Raw genomic sequence first — 16,751 nt, forward strand, 5'->3', positions numbered from 1 at the left:
TCTGCCCACATCCCAAAGACCCCACGGCGTAACACCGATCGGAGATCAGTTGCCGGGAGGCCGATCTCCAACGGCAGTTTGCGGGTGACTTCTTTAGCTAACTTGTCGGCTTGTTCGTTTCCCGCTATCCCAACGTGTCCCGGGGTCCATATGAACACCACTGAACGTCCACGCTGTTCAAGAGCATGAACGGACTCCTGGATGGCAACAACAATGGGATGGCGTGGGTAGCAGTGGTCAAGAGCCTGTAGACTACTGAGAGAGTCACTGTAAATGACAAAAGACTCGCCAGTGCTGGTACGAATACGCTCAAGGGCACGAAAAATGGCTGTTAGCTCTGCGGTGTAAACACTGCAGCTGTCCGGCAAGGAGCACTGGTCTACATACTCCGCATGAGCATAAGCGTACCCCACACGGCCATCAACCATCGAGCCATCTGTATAGATAGCCTCCGAGTCACGGGATGAGTCGAGGAGAGCAAGAAATTGGCGGCGCAAGAATGCAGGAGGAACTGAATCCTTTTGCCATTGTGAGAGGTCCAGCCGAAGCTGCGGCCGACGAATACACCAAGGTGGTGTATGTGGGTGGACCTGAAAAGTAGATGGAAGAGCCGAAGACTCGAGGTCACTATGGAGTGACCGAACACGGACCCCAATGGTATGGCCTGATCGAGGCCGCCGGTGTGGGGTATGGACTGCCGCATTAGCGAAAAGGAGACGGTAGTTAAAGTGACGAGGCGAACAACGAACGTGGGCAGCATAGTTGGCTAAGAGTTGTAGACGCCGAATGTGGAGCGGAGGAACCCCAGCCTCAGCAAGTAGGCTATTAACAGGACTGGTGTGGAATGCTCCTGTCGCCTGTCTAACCCCACAGTGGTGAATGGGGTCCAGCAGTTGCAACGCTGAGGGCGACGCTGAGCCACACGCCACACTCCCATAATCCAGTCAGGACAGCACAAGGGCTTTGTAGAGCTGCAGCAGCGTGTTACGATCTGCGCCCCAAGTTGTGTTGCTGAGGCAGCGGAGGGCATTCAGATGCTGCCAGCACTGACGTTTGAGCTGACGAATATGTGGAAGCCAAGTAATCCCAGAAAACGGTGTCAACAACCCTGAGCATGGCATCCTGAAGATAAAGCTAAGGGTGGGGATGGACAGTACGACGCCGACAAAAGTGCATAACACAAGTCTTCGCAGGAGAAAATTGAAACCCATGGGCAAGGGCCCACGTCTGCGCCTTGTGTATGGCTCCCTGCAACCTACGTTCTGCAACACTAATGGTGGAGGAGCTGAACAAGATGCAGAAATCGTCAGCATATAACGTGGGTGAGACAGACCATTAATGGCCATTAATGGCCACAAGGAAAAGGGGCACGCTCAGTACAGAGCCCTGTGGAACGCCGTTCTCCTGGATATGAAGTGAACTATGGGAGGTGCCAATTAAAACGCGGAATGTCCGAACAGATAAAAAATTCTGAATAAAAATGGGCAGAGAGCCCCGGAGACCCCACCCGTGCAACATGGCGAGAATATGGTGCCGCCACGTCGTGTCATATGCTCTGGAGAGGTCGAAAAAGACAGAGACGAGGTTTTGGCGCCTGGAAAAAGCAGTGCGGATTGCAGACACAAGGAAGACCAAAGTATCGGCGGTGGAACGGCCCTGACGGAAGCCGCTCTGGCACTGAGCCAGAAAACCCCGAGACTCGAGCAGCCAACACAGCCGTCGACTCACCATACGTTCCAGTAGCTTGCACAGAGTATTTGTCAAGGTGATGGGCCGATAGCTATCCACATTAACCGGGTCCTTACCAGGCTTCAGCACCGGAATGATGGTACTTTCACGCCACTGCGACGGAAAGACACCATCGCCCCATATGCGGTTGAAGATGGCAAGAACACATCGCTGACAGTCCGGGCAAAGGTGTTTGAGCATCTGATTGTGGACGCCATCTGGCCCAGAGGCTGTATCGGGGCACTGTGCCAGGGCGCTCTGGAGTTCCCACAAACTAAATGGGACGTTATACGCCTCAGGGTGGCGAGAAGCAAAAGAAATCCGTTTGCCTTCCTCCCGGCATTTGAGCGCACGAAACGCAGGTGGGTAATTCCCCGACGCAGAGGCCCGAACATAGTGCTGTGCGAAATGCTCGGCGATTGCATCGGCATCGGTGGATACCGCCCCGTTGATGGTAAGTCCTGGGACACCTGTAGAGTACTGCAATCCAAAGATGCGCCGAATCTTCATCCACACCTGGGAGGGGGAAGTACGGGAACCAATGTTGGAAACGTACCTCTCCCAGCACTCCTGTTTCCGGCGTTTGATAACCCTCCGGACCTGAGCACGGAGACGTTTGAATAAAATGAGGTTCTCCAGAGACGGGTGCCGCTTATGTCGCTGAAGAGCCCGCCGACATTATTTAATGGCGTCAGCGACCTCTGGAGACCACCAAGGCACTGACTTTCGCCGGGGGCACCCTAACGAACGAGGAATGGTACATTCCACAGCGGAAACAGTCGCTGCAGTCAGTGTCTCAACCGCCACATCGATGGTACCGTGGGGGACAGAGTCAACAGTGGCAGCAGAGGAGAACGTGTCCCAGTTTGCCTTGCTAAATGCCCATCTAGGCGAGCGTTCAAGGGAGCGACGCTGTGGTAGTGAAAGGAAGATGGGAAAATGGTCACTACCAGACAAGTCGTCATGGACTCTCCAGTGGACCGATGGTACAAGCCCTGGGCTGCACAACGACAGATCTATGGCCGAGAACGTGCCATGCGCCACACTGAAATGTGTGGCAGCGCCAGTGTTTAAGAGGCAGAGGTCGAGTTGGGAGATGAGATTCTCGACCTTTCTGCCTCGGCCAGTAACCTTCGTTCTACCCCACAGGGGATTGTGGACGTTAAAATGCCCCAGGAGAAGAAAAGGCGTGGGGAGTTGGGCGACAAGTGCAGCCAATTCGGTCAGGGAGACTGTACCACTGGGAGGGAGATAGACACTGCAGACGGTTATGTCCTGGGTAGTCCTTACGCGGACAGCCACAGCTTCCAATGATGTTTGAAGGGGCACAGGAGCACTATAGACAGAGGTAAGGACATACACGCAGGCTCCACCTGACACAATATTGTAAGTGCTACGGTTGCAGTAATAACCCCTGTATCCACGAAGGACAGGGGTTCGCATTGCTGGGAACCAGGTTCCCTGGAGGGCTATGCAGAAAGCCACGCCGTGGGAAGAATGTAAGTCTCAGGATGGCAGTAGCAGTTATTCGCCCTGATTCTTAGTTTGTACAAGAGCTAATGGGGAGTCTTTCCTCTCCACAAAGCCTCAGTTCTTCGTGGAGCATTTAGAGGACAAGTCTGGGGAGGTGGAGGGCTTGTGCAAAATGCGCTCTGGATCGGTCCTGATACAAACGGCATCCTCTGCCCAGTCATGACGGTTGCTTGCTTGTGACAAGTTGGGGGATGTTGCTGTTACGATCACGCCGCATCAGAGTTTAAATATGGTTCAGGGAGTTATTTACCATAAAGACGTTCTTTTGCAGTCTGATGACGAGCTGCGCGCCGACTTAGAGCGCAGGGGTGTACATTTCGTCCGGCGCGTTCATGGGGGTACGAAGGAAAATCAGATAGCTACCGGTGCCTTCATCTTGGGCTTCGAGGGTGATACATTACCGGAAAAGGTCAAGGTGATGGTCTACCGATGTGATGTCAGGCCCTATATTCCTCCCCCGACGCGGTGCTTCAAGTGCTGGAAGTTCGGCCATATGTCTTCCCGCTGCACTTCCAGCCTCACATGTCGAGATTGCGGACGCCCGTCTCATCCCGATACTCCATGTGCCCCGCCTCCCATCTGTGTCAACTGCGGGGAGCACCATTCACCTTGCTCGCCTGACTGCAAAGTCTTTCAGAAAGAGCGCAAAATTGTGGAATATAAGACCCTGGACCGGCTGACCTATACTGAGGCCAAAAGGAAATATGACAGACTCCATCCTGTGAGAATGACATCTTCTTATGCAGCTGCTACGACAACTGTGCTAGCCCCATCAGTTTCGAGACTTCCAGCCAGCTCGATAAGCAGTAAGACTCCTCCTGCCCCCTTGCCCGTGGGGGGCTCTACCCAACCGCTTGCTCCTGCACCACCTCCCTCAGGAGCAACCTCCTCCCACCCGTCGGGGACGTCCGTCCCCGCTTCTCAGCCGGACAAGCGTCTAACTTCTTCGGCTACTCTCGCCCGTAAGAGTTCCCTTGGGACCCTCCCTTCCCAGGGTTCCACCAGCGGGAAGGATGACGGCCGCCAGTGGCATAAGTCCTCACCAGCGGCCGGGCGTAGGGCTTCACGATCCTCCTCTATCCTGGAGACTGAATCGGTGAAGCCTTCCCAGCTGGTGCAACCCAAGGTTCAGCGAGAGAAGTCCAAGAGAAAGACCTCTAAGGCCAAAGAACTTGGTGGCACCAACCCCACCGCACCTTTCGCGCTCTGCGTCTGAGGATGAAGTCGAGATTCTAGCGTCCGCTGAGGACCTTGATCTCGCTGGTCCCTCAGACGCCATGGATGCCTCTCGTACGGGTACTGAATCGGTGGCAGTGAGTGAACAAGCGGCGTAAATTGCCTTCCCAGTCCTTTCACGCCTTTCTCAGCCATGGACAATATCATCCTCCAGTGGAACTGCGGCGGTTTTTTCCACCATCTAGCTGAGCTCCAACAACTTATCAGCCTTCACCCTTTCTTCTGCATTGCTCTTCAGGAAACTTGGTTTCCAGCAATGCGAACCCCCGCCCTCCGTGGCTATCGGTGTTATTATAAGAACTGGGCAGCGTATGAAAGGGTGTCGTGTGGCGTCTGCCTCTATGTCCTTCACACTCTGCACAGCGAGTCTGTCCCTCTCCAAACACCTTTAGAGGCTGTCGCTGTTCGGGTGTGGACGCCACAGGCTGTTACCGTCTGCAGTCTTTACCTTCCACCGGATGGTGATGTCTCGCAGCATGTCCTGGCTGCGCTGATAGCCCAATTGCCGCCACCTTTCTTGCTATTGGGCGACTTCAACGCCCATAACCCTCTGTGGGGTGGGTCATGGCAACAGGTCGAGGCGCCATCGTTGAGCATTTATTGTCGCAGCTCGATCTCTCGATTTTAAATGATGGTGCCTTCACACACTTCAGTGTGGCGCATGGCACATACTCCGCCATTGACCTTTCAATCTGTAGCCCTAGCCTCTTACCATCTGTCCAATGGAGTGTGCATGACGACCTGTGTGGTAGTGACCACTTTCCGATCTTTCTGTCACTACCACAGCGTCACTCTTCTGGGCGCCCTAGCAGATGGGCTATGAATAAGGCTGACTGGGACTTGTTCTCCTCCACTGCCGCTTTTGAGCCTCTCTCTACTGACGACATTGATGCGGTGGTTCAATCGGTCACCACCGGCATCGTTACTGCCGCCGAATCTGCCATTCCCCGATCTTCTGGGTCCCCTCGGCGGAAGGCTGTGCCTTGGTGGTCGCCTGAGATCGCTGAAGCGATTAAAGATCGCCGGCGGGCGCTCCAGCGTCACAAGCGACATCCCTCCTTAGACCACCTTGTCGCCTTCAAACGGCTGCGTGCGCGGGCCCGCCTCCTTATCCGCCAAGGCGAGAAGGAGTGCTGGGAGCGGTATGTGTCCACCATTGGCCTCCATGTCACTCCTTCGCAGGTCTGGGCCAAGATTCGACGCGTCTACGGCTATCGGACCCCTGCCAGCGTCCCTGCGCTCTCACTGAATGGAGCAGTTTGTACTGACTCCGACGTCATTGCCAATAGCTTAGCAGAGCATTTTGCTATGAGTTCCGCATCTGCGAATTACCCCCAGGCCTTCCGCTCCATTAAAGAGTGGATGGAACGTCGGAGCCTTTCGTTTCGCACCAACCACCCAGAATCTTAAAATGCTCCATTCAGTGAGTGGTAATTTCGCAGTGCCCTAGCTGCATGCCCTGATACCGCTCCTGGGCCAGATGGCATCCACTGTCAGATGCTGAAACACCTTTCAGTGGACTGCCAGCGGCGCCTTCTCGATCTTTACAACCGTCTTTGGGTCGAGGGTGTGTTTCCGTCGCAATGGCGGGAAGGCGTTGTCATCCCCGTTTTGAAACCTGGAAAGACCCCTCTGGAGGTGGACAGCTACCGCCCCATTAGCCCCACCAACGTTCTTTGTAAGCTTCTCGAACGGATGGTGAGCCGGCGCTTGAATTGGGTACTGGAGTCTCGGGGCCTTCTGGCTCTGTCTCAGGGTGCGTTCCGGAAAGGCCGCTCCGCCGCCGACAATCTGGTGAGCCTGGAGTCGGCCATCCGTACTGCCTTTGCCCGCCGTCGGCACCTGGTCGCTGTCTTTTTCGACATGCGGAAGGCGTACGATACCACATGGCGTCATCACATCCTTTCTACGCTTCATGGATGGGGTCTTCGGGGCCCTCTGCCGATCTTTATCCGCAATTTTCTGTCGTATCGTACCTTCCGCGTGCAAGTCGCAGCCTCCTATAGTTCCACCCACGTCCAGGAGAACGGTGTGCCACAGGGTTCTGTTTTAAGTGTCTGCCTGTTTTTAATAGCCATTAACGGGCTCGCTGCGGCCGTGGGAAATTCTGTCTCTGCTTCCCTGTATGCTGACGACTTCTGCCTTTATTACAGCTCTACTGGCATTGCAGCTGTTGAACGTCAGCTACAGGGCGCTATCCGTAAGGCGCAGTCTTGGGCTGTAGCGCATGGGTTTCAGTTTTCGGCAGCTAAGACCCGCGTTATGCATTTCTGCCGGCGCCGAACAGTCCATCCTGAGCCGCGGCTTTATCTTGCCGACGAACTCCTTGCTGTGGTGGAGACCCACAGGTTTTTGGTGGTGGTTTTCGATGCCCGGTTGACTTGGCTGCCTCATATCCGGCAGCTTAAACAGACGTGTTGGCGGCATCTAAACGCTCTGAGATGCTTGAGCCACACCCGCTGGGGCGCCGACCGCTCTACCCTGTTGCGGCTCTACCAGGCGTTAATCCAGTCCCGTCTGGATTATGGGAGCCTGGCTTATGGCTCAGCATCCCCATCTGCGTTACGGGTGCTGGACCCAATTCTCCACAGCGGGATACGCCTTGCCACTGGTGCTTTCCGCACCAGCCCTGTGGACAGCGTACTAGTGGAGGCAGGTGTACCTCCGGCGCCAACGTTTGCTGGCCGCTTATGCTGCCCATGTTCTAAGCTTGCCCGGGCATCCAAATTATCTTGTCCTGTTCCTGCAGTCAGTCGTCCATCTGCCAGACCGTCGGCCCCGGTCGGGTTGTCCGATCGCCGTACGCGTCAAGGAGCTTCTCTGCGGGCTTGAGTTTTTCCCTGTTCCACCTCCTTTCCAGGCGCCTCTGCGTACCGCCCCCCCCCCCCCCCCCCCCCGTGGTGTGTTCCTCGCCCTTGCCTTCGGCTCGACTTGGCACAGGGCTCGAAGGACTCGGTCCCTCCAGAGGCCTTCCGCCGCCGCTTTTATTCCATCCTGGCCACGTATCAGGGCACTGGAATTGTTTACACCGACGGTTCGATGGTTGCTTGTCGTGTCGGGTATGCGCTAACTCTAGGGGACCATTCCGAACAACGGTCCTTGGCGGCTGGCTGCAGCGTTTACACTGCTGAGCTAGTCGCCATCTTTCGAGCCCTACAGTATATCCGCTCCTGCTCAGGTGAGTCCTTCGTTATCTGTAGCGATTCCCTGAGCGGTTTACGAGTTCTCGACCAGTGTTTTCCTCGTTCTCGTCTGGTGATGGCTATCCATGTGTCCCTGCATTCTCTTGCGCGTTGCGGCCGCTCTGTGGTCTTTGTGTGGACCCCCGGTCATGTCGGTATCCCGGGCAATGAACATGTTGACCGCATGGCGAAAGAGGCCACGAGTAAACCATCTCTGGATGTTGGCCTCCCAGAGGCTGATTTGCGGGCAGTCCTACGCCGAAAGTTTTTGCGCTTTAGGACGCTGAATGGTGCGATCGGATCACGCCCAATAAACTCCGTGCCATTAAGGAGACGACGACTGTGTGGCGGTCCTCCATGCGAGCCAACCGCAGGGACTCAGTCGTCCTTTGTCGGTTCCGCATTGGCCACTCCCGGCTAACACACAGTTATTTACTGCACCGGGAGGACCCTCCTGTATGTCGCTGCGGGGCGGCTTTGACGGTGGCCCACATTCTGTTGGCCTGCCCCCTTTTAGCTGTGGTCAGGCAGACATTTGCGCTGCCTGATACGCGCCCTGCCGTTTTATCTGATGACCCTGTTATGGCTGCCTTAGTTTTACGTTTTATTAGGGCAGGGAGTTTTTATTCTTTCATCTGAGTGTTTCTGTTTTATTTTATTTTTTGTGTTGATTCTGGCCTTTGGCCTATGATTTTAAACTGATCTTGTAATGTGTTTCTAAGTGGTTGGCTTTTCCTTTTTTATTTCTATGGTCGGCCAACCACTGTCACACTCTGTGTGGTTTTAGTTCGTTTTGTCTTGTCCTTGTCTCCGTTTCTCTTGTTCTGTATCGTCTGTGATCTATTCTGTTCCTCGTTTTTATTCTCTGTGGGTGTATTTGGAAAAAGGGACCGATGACCGTAGCAGTCTGGTCCCTTTCATCCCCCAAACCAACCAACCAACCCATCTAGGCGAGCGTTCAAGGGAGTGACGCTGTGGTAGTGAAAGGAAGATGGTCACTACCACACAAGTCGTCGTGGACTCTTCAGTGGACCGATGGTACAAGCCCTGGGCTGCACAACGACAGATATATGGCCGAGAACGTGCCATGCGCCACACTGAAATGTGTGGCAGCGCCAGTGTTTAAGAGGCAGAGGTCGAGTTGGGAGATGAGATTCTCGACCTCTCTGCCTCGGCCAGTAACCTTCGTTCTACCCCACAGGGGATTGTGGGCGTTAAAATCCCCCAGGAGAAGAAAAGGCGTGGGGAGTTGGGCGACAGGCGACAAGTGCAGCCAATTCGGCCAGCGAGACTGTACCACCTGGAGGGAGATAGACGCTGCAGACGGTTATGTCCTGGGTAGTCCTTACGCGGACAGCCACAGCTTCCAATGATGTTTGAAGGGGCACAGGAGCACTATATACAGAGGTAAGGACATACACGCAGGCTCTACCTGACACACTATTGTAAATGCTACGGTTGCAGTTCCTGTATCCACGAAGGACACGGGTCCGCATTGCTGGGAACCAGGTTTCCTGGAGGGCTATGCAGAAAGCAGGTGTCATGCTTAGATGCTGTCGTAGCTCAGGGAGATGGCTAAAATAACCACCACATTTCCACTGGAGGATTGTACAAAGCGTGTCCTGTAAGGGCATTAAGGTACTGAAAAAGCAAATTACTTCACAGAGTCACATGCTGCCACGGACTGAGTGACTGACGTCGCAACTGCCATCGTTTCTGAGACGGCAAGATCGAGGTCATCATGGGACGCAAAGAGCTCGACCTCATCCTCAGAGGCTGAGCTGACAGGAAGCGTTTCTGCGGGAACCACTGGGTCCTTAGGCCTCTTAGAGAGCTTCCTCTTCTCTCTCTTGTCTTTGGGAGGAGGGTTCGCATGCTGGGAGGGCTTTCCTGATGCATTGTCAGGAACAGAGGAAGAGCGTGAAGCCCTTAGACCAGCAGCTGGTGGCTTACTCAGCCACTGGCTAGCGTCTTGCGAGACACTGGTAAAATCATTGGAAGGGACTCCCCCAAGGGACCCCTTCCGAACGAGTGAGGCCTAAGGAGGCTGTCCCCTCTCCGGCTGAGCAGCCGGAGGAGGCTGTTGCTTCTCCAGCTGAGCAGCCGGAGGAGGCTGTTGCTTCTCCAGCTGAGCAGCCGGAGGAGGCTGTTGCTTCTCCAGCTGAGCAGCCGGAGGAGGCTGTTGCTTCTCCAGCTGAGCAGCCGGAGGAGGCTGTTGCTTCTCCAGCTGAGCAGCCGGAGGAGGCTGTTGCTTCTCCAGCTGAGCAGCCGGAGGAGGCTGTTGCTTCTCCAGCTGAGCAGCCGGAGGAGGCTGTTGCTTCTCCAGCTGAGCAGCCGGAGGAGGCTGTTGCTTCTCCAGCTGAGCAGCCGGAGGAGGCTGTTGCTTCTCCAGCTGAGCAGCCGGAGGAGGCTGTTGCTTCTCCAGCTGAGCAGCCGGAGGAGGCTGTTGCTTCTCCGGCTGAGCAGCCGGAGGAGGCTGTTGCTTCTCCGGCTGAGGAGCCGGAAGAGGTTCTTGCCTCTCCGGCTGAGGAGCCGGAAGAGGTTCTTGCCTCTCCGGCTGAGGAGCCGGAAGAGGTTCTTGCCTCTCCGGCTGAGCAGCCAGAGGAGGCTGGTGGCTACCCGGCTGAGAGGTGGGGATGGATGTCCCCAGTTATTCGGGGTCCACTGCTCCCAAAACGGGTGTTTTTGGAACAGTGGAAGAGAGTGTGGCCCCTACCAGCGTTGGGGCAGGCGTAACTTTACTGTTTTGTGAGCCAACTGAGAAGGGAGCCTTTGCAGGAACTGGTGGCGGCAGAGTTGCAGCAGCGTAACTCCTCAACATAGATGTGGGGTTGAGCCGTTCTAGCTTCTTCCTTGCCTCTTGGTAAGTTAAACGGTCCAGGGTCTTAATTTCTTGTATCTTCCGCACTCTTTGGTAGACTGCACAGTCTGGCGAGCAGGGAGAATGATGCTCGACACAGTTAACGCAGGTGGGAGGCGGAGCACATGGAACATGAGGATGTGAAGGTCGTCCACAATCACGACACGTGGGGCTGGCAGTGCATCTGGAGGACATATGTCCGAACTTCGAGCACTGGAAGCATCGCATAGGGGGCAGGACATAGGGCTTGACATCGCACCGGTAGATCATGACCTTGACCTTCTCAGGCAAGCAGTCACCCTCAAAGGCCAGGATGAAGGCACCAGTAGCGACTCTATTATCCTTGGGCCCCCTAAAAACACGACGGACAAAGTGCACACCTCGTCGTGCCAGGTTCTCCCGTAGCTGGTCATCAGACTGTAGCAGAAGATCTTTATGAAAGATAATCTCCTGGACCAAATTACGGACTTATGGGGAGTGACGTGAACGGGGATGTCACCGAGCTTCTCACAGGCGAGTAACGCCCGTGACTGTGCAGGTGAAACTGCTTGTATCAAAATAGCCCCGCTCCTCATTTTGGAAACAGACGCCACTTACCCAAACTTATCTTGAAGATGGTGAACAAAGAAGAGAGGCTTAGTCCCCAAAAACGAATCCCCATCGGTTCTGCTGCACACAAGGTATCGCGGTGAATACGGCTACTGTCTGTCCGCAGCCCTACGTTCCTCCAATGGCGTGGCTAGGGAAGGGAACGATTTGGGGTTATATGTCACAGCATTAAATTCTGTCTTACCGCGCTTAGAGACGTTGGCGGTCGTTGCGACCACCGGATTGAGACTTCAGCCGCTTCATTGCGGGGCATCCGCCCCGATGCCACCCACTCTGACCAGGGGCTCTCCCCACGGGCGCCACCCAGCCACAGCAGGATGGCCGTTGCCGGGAGTCCTGATGCCCTAGAGAGACGAGCATCGACTCCTTGGCTTACGTGGGGAGGTGTCAGCTCAGGCATCGGCAGTATGATCCCTGTGTCGTCAGGGGGCTACAACCTAGAGGGTACATGACGACCCCACCACAACGGGCTGGCTACCGTGCTGGATTTTGGGTGCCATGGGTAGTCCATAGTGATCGTGGGTGCAGATGATGACGCACTAAAGGCGTAACTTACACAATCCATCAGCTGTGTAAGCCCAAAATGAGGGATGGAGGGTGCAGTGTCGACGCAAAGGCGATCAAGAGTGCCAAGGTCTTAGGGCACAGAGGACTCATGGTGCACCACGTAAGGTGTCCTTCCCCAAAAGGCTCATACTTCTGTTGAATTTGGAAAAATGGAGGTCAAACCCCAATGGGGACCATCACATTAAAGGCCGAAACAGTTGAGACTCTTTTAGCCACGTCTTACAACAGGCAGGAATACCGCGGGCCTATTCTAACCCCCGAACCCGCAGGGGGTGACGATGGCAGTGGTCAGCTCAGTCTTCATCGTGGTCAAGTGTTGCATAAGCTGGCAGATGTCCTGAAGCCCAACCGAAGGTGCTGCTGTGGTCAGAGGAGAAGTTGGCTGATGGCTCTGGCGTTGTGGAGGCGGTGGCATGCTTTGCACCTCTACAGCTGAAGTTGCCTGTGGGTGGGAGACGCCCTTCAGTGCATCTGCCACAGAGACACCTGGCTGGATCCTCACCGACCGGCATTCCATCAGGAAGGGCCACGTGAGCTTGTCGTTGGCCGGTCGTGTGGGCGGTGTTTGACGTCTCTGGCGGGTATCTGCACGTCTGGAGGGCTGGACAGGCGGAAGTCCCTGTTGCCGACGGCTAGCCTCCTTGTGTTGACACAGGAGTGAAAACTGTCAGGATGGCTGCCTCCGCACAGGCCACAGACAGGCGGCTCATGCCAGCTCCTCGGACATTGCGGCTGTCGTGGTCGGCACCACACTTGACGCACATACGCGGCATAGTGCAGTGGCATGCCACATGGTTAAACCCTTGGCACCAGAAGCATTGGACCGGACTGCGGGTTTTCCTCAGACATTCCACCATACTAGAGAGATCGTAGAAGTGGGTGAGCTGGAAGATTTCCCAGTGCTTGGGTGTATCCTGCAGGACGACGACGCGATGTCCGGTGAGCTTGTTGGTTCCAGGCATGCGATTGTAGTCTACCACCGTCACCACGAAGCCAACGTCCTCCAATTCTTCCTTCAGTTCCTCATGCGTTAAGGACGTCGGAACATGCTTGAAGAGTGCCTTCAGGGTTGGCGGACGGACTGCTGGATAGGTATATATTGGTATACCCTCCCACCCAATCATATCCATGACTGCCACATAATCCTCGGTGCAGGAGAGCTGAGTTTGAGGGTGTCACCCCACGTGTGTGTGGCAGTGAACGACTGCTTGCAATTTTCCTTTAGCCATGTGTGCAGTTGCTTTTAAGAATTTTTGAACTGCAACACAATTGGCGGCACCTTCCGCTGTATTTGGCGCTGGGACAGTTGCTGCTGTGCCCCCTGCTGCTGCTGTGCCCCCTGCTGCTGCTGTGGTGGCAGTTGACCGTCGTCCGCGCCATCCTGGATGACGTCATAGCGGTTGGACGTTGGCACCGCGTCCGCGTCTGGCCGCTGCTTCGAAATTTTTTTCTTCAGCGGCTTCCGAAAGCCCTCGTCCGCCCCGGAGGTGGCTTCGCCAGTCCGCTTACGTCGATTCTGCTGGTGGCCGTCGTCGTCTTCGCCGGACGAGTCAGGTGTACAATCCATACCGATGTCCAGTGTCCGTGCAGTGGTCGTCAACAGGTCATTCCCGCGTTGTCTCTGCCTGGTCATCATAGGTGGGGGGCCGGATGTGGCCGCCAACGATGTATTCTCCGCCGAACGGCGATCCGCCACACCCTCAGCCGAAGTAGTATCCGTTGATATCAGGAGCTCGCGCGCGACAAGTCCGCTTTCGACGGAAGACTAACTCCGAATGCGTGTGGCGTGCGCGCGCGCGGCCTCATCCTTCTGGACTGGGTGTGGAATAGCCCAGTCCATCTGGAACGTAGGGTTTACCGAATGGGCATTTCTTACCACTGCTGTGGGTTGAAGGTGGTGGTGGACATCTTGTGTGATAGCGTAAGTCTCGGAGAGGAGTCATTGGTGGTGAAGCTTCGATGCTGACCTGACTATTCAATCAGGGCAACAGGCCGCCTATAGTGGTCTTGATTTTCATTTGGTCGTCCTAGCTGCTGGACGAGTGGGTTGTCGGAAGTGCGGGTGGTATTATAAAACCGGCGCGCCGCTTCTTGAAATCGCTCCCTTTCTAGGGGTCCTTCTCCTGCCTGGTGTAGGAGATGGTAAGGAAAGTCGTTTGGTACATGGTGAATGCGTCGCAATATCTTGTTTTGAAGTTGTAGCTTCTGAATGTGCGAGGGGGAAGTGTTGCCCCAGACTTCACATGCGTAGTCCATGACTGGATGGATGCGGGTGCGGTAGAGACGCAGACTGTTGTCGACTGGGAGCGAGGAGGTTGCGTTGAGCATGGGGTATAATGCTCCGGCCCTCTGAGACGTCTGCCACAGCGGACAGCGGTGATGTGAGCCTTCCAGGTTAGCTGGCGATCGAGGAGGACTGCAAGGTACGTGGCAGTCGTTGTCCAGGTGATGGGCTGGTTACAAAAAACCTGTGGTTGCGCATCAGGTGAGCGATGGCGGGTAAAAATCATCCCCTGCGTTTTGGTGGCGTTGAAGCCGATCCTCCAGTCGGCAGCCCAATGCTCAAGGTCTTGCAGTGCAGTTTGTAAACGTCGGAGGACGGCGTCGATCTTTCGGTGTCGCGAGAAGAGGGCCGTGTCATCTGTGTAGATGGCGCGACTGACTCTCGGGGAAACTGGCAGATTGGGCCAAGAACGCTCCCTTGTGGTACTCCAGCAAGGACTTGGCGAACAAATGAAGTGCCAACCCGGATGACAAAAGTACGCTCCTAGAGGTAGCTGGCAAGTAGGCGGACGAGGCTCGAAGGGCTGCCGAGGTGGAACAGCTTGTAGAATAGGCCTTGGTGCCATACAGTGTCAAAAGCCTATGACACATCAAGCAGGACAAGACCGCAAAACTCCCGGTTGTTGAAGGCCAGTGTTCCCTCCTCGACATCGCGGAGTAACTGCTGAGTGGTTCAATGATGCTGACGGAATCCAAACTGCTCCCGTGGGATGATGTTGTCCTGGTGGAGCAGCCAGCAGAATCTGGAGAGTAGGATTCCCTCGAACACTTCGCTCAACGTCGGGAGGAGGCTAATGGGGCGATAATTCGCCGGTAAGGTCTTGTTTTTTGCCTGGCTGTGGGACTGCCTCAACGACAGCCTTCTTCCAACCTTCTGGGAACTGCATTTGTTCAAAGATGGCGTTGAAGAGAGCTACTACATACAAGATGGCTAGCCTGGACAGCATGCGGAGGACTCTCCCATCAACGTTGTCATGCCCTGGGGCCTTCTTCTGGGGCAGTCGTCTAATGTGTTCAGTGACCTCCCGTTCCGACGTCGGTACAATGGTGCATCACCATGGTCTCCATCGAGGAAGGCAGCAAGTCTGGTCTCAACAGTATGGACGTTCTCCAGGTTGACGGTGTGGGGCGGCAGGTGGAATAATTGTTAATGTTCCTATTATTTATTTAATGCTGTTGTTTGCTGTTCTCAACACTGGCTCTCTAACTACAATATTGGCAACCAGAAAGTGAGTAGCAAAACGTGAAGCCTGTAATTAGAATTCCAAGTGCCCACTTCATCTGAGAAATACATTTATAGCTACAGCTTATAGCTATGAGGAATTAGGAGATTGTCTGGGATTCATAATCAAAAACCATTCTCTCTAAAATGTTCACTATATTCTGAAAGTCACAGACCAAAAAGAATCCACACAATCCAACTACCAGAGCAGTTCAGAGTCTAATGCGCTGATGCCACTATAACTGTTCAAATTAAATGTTTAAGTGAATGCTCGCCGTAATTTGATGATAATGTTCATCAAACGCCACGCTAATAATGGTAGAATGTCTGTCCTGCGGCGGCACGTGAAAATACGACATACGTAAACTAAAGATAGATCATTAACGTCATCCTAAAATTAACACTTCACTCGAAAACGATTTCATGGTTACGCGTATCCCGAGTAACTTATTACTGCATCCGAGGCTGTTTATGTGGTGTCACCGCCAGACACCACACTTGCTAGGTGGTAGCCTTTAAATCGGCCGCGGTCCGTTAGTATACGCCGGACCCGCGTGTCGCCACTATCAGTGATTGCAGACCGAGCGCCGCCACACGGCAGGTCTAGAGAGACTTCCTAGCACTCGCCCCAGTGGTACAGCCGACTTTGCTAGCGATGGGTCACTGACAAATTACGCTCTCATTTGCCGAGACGATAGTTAGCATAGCCTTCAGCTACGTCATTTGCTACGACCTAGCAAGGCGCCATTACGTTACTATTGATGCTGTAAAACATGTACCGTCAAGAGCGATGTTCGCCAATTATGGATTAAAGTTAAGTATTCCAGCAGCTACGTACTTATTTTACTAGTCTCATTTCCGTGTCCTGTTCCAGACCTCACGCCAGCCTGCGTGAGCTTAAACGTGTGCATTTCGGCTTCCTGTCATAGTGGGTTGGCTGTCTTGCCAATCCACAACAGTTTATATCAACGATACCGACGCGACGCGACTCCCGGCACAGGTGGTGCGCTAATCAGCGTCTGGAGAGAACTGGGGCCATCCTTCTCTCACGCAGCGTTCTTACATATAAAGCCACGGTGCGGACGGCTAAGGGAACGCCTGATCAAATCTGCTCTCCCGACTAGCCGCTGGGTTAGTAATGCACCACTTTAAGTTATCGAATAAATCATTGCTTCCTTTGCTGATGGCCGATGAAGCTTTCAATTTAATTGTGCAATCAGCACACAAGTAAGTAATCATAATAAAAGTCTGACGTGGCTGAGTCAAATATTTTGGGCGAGAGGTGGCACAACTTGACTAGAAGAAGGGATCGGTTGGTAGGACATGTTCTGAGGCATCGAGGGATCACAAATTTAGCATTGGAGGGCAGCGTGGAGGGTAAAAATCGTAGAGGGAGACCAAGAGATCAATACACTAAGCAGATTCAGAAGGATGTAGGTTGCAGTAGGTACTGGGAGATGAAGAAGCTTGCACAGGATAGAGTAGCATGGAGAGCTGCATCAAACCAGTCTCAGGACTGAAGACCACAACA

General features: G+C 54.4%; 1 protein-coding gene across 1 annotated transcript in view; it reads right to left on the reverse strand.

The window, feature by feature from the left end:
- LOC126156501 (trichohyalin-like) overlaps positions 1-13,282 on the reverse strand; it is a 170,206-nt gene extending 156,924 nt beyond the window's left edge. Inside the window, exons 1-2 of the mRNA XM_049916315.1 lie at positions 13,034-13,282; positions 9,743-10,236 (exon numbers count right to left, since the gene is read on the reverse strand). Coding sequence (XP_049772272.1) covers positions 9,743-10,236; positions 13,034-13,282 — 743 coding nt within the window. The remainder of the gene's footprint in view (positions 1-9,742; positions 10,237-13,033) is intronic.
- Positions 13,283-16,751: the final 3,469 nt, after the last annotated feature.

Source organism: Schistocerca cancellata, chromosome 2 (assembly GCF_023864275.1).
Source record: "Schistocerca cancellata isolate TAMUIC-IGC-003103 chromosome 2, iqSchCanc2.1, whole genome shotgun sequence".
Lineage (NCBI taxonomy): Eukaryota > Metazoa > Arthropoda > Insecta > Orthoptera > Acrididae > Schistocerca > Schistocerca cancellata.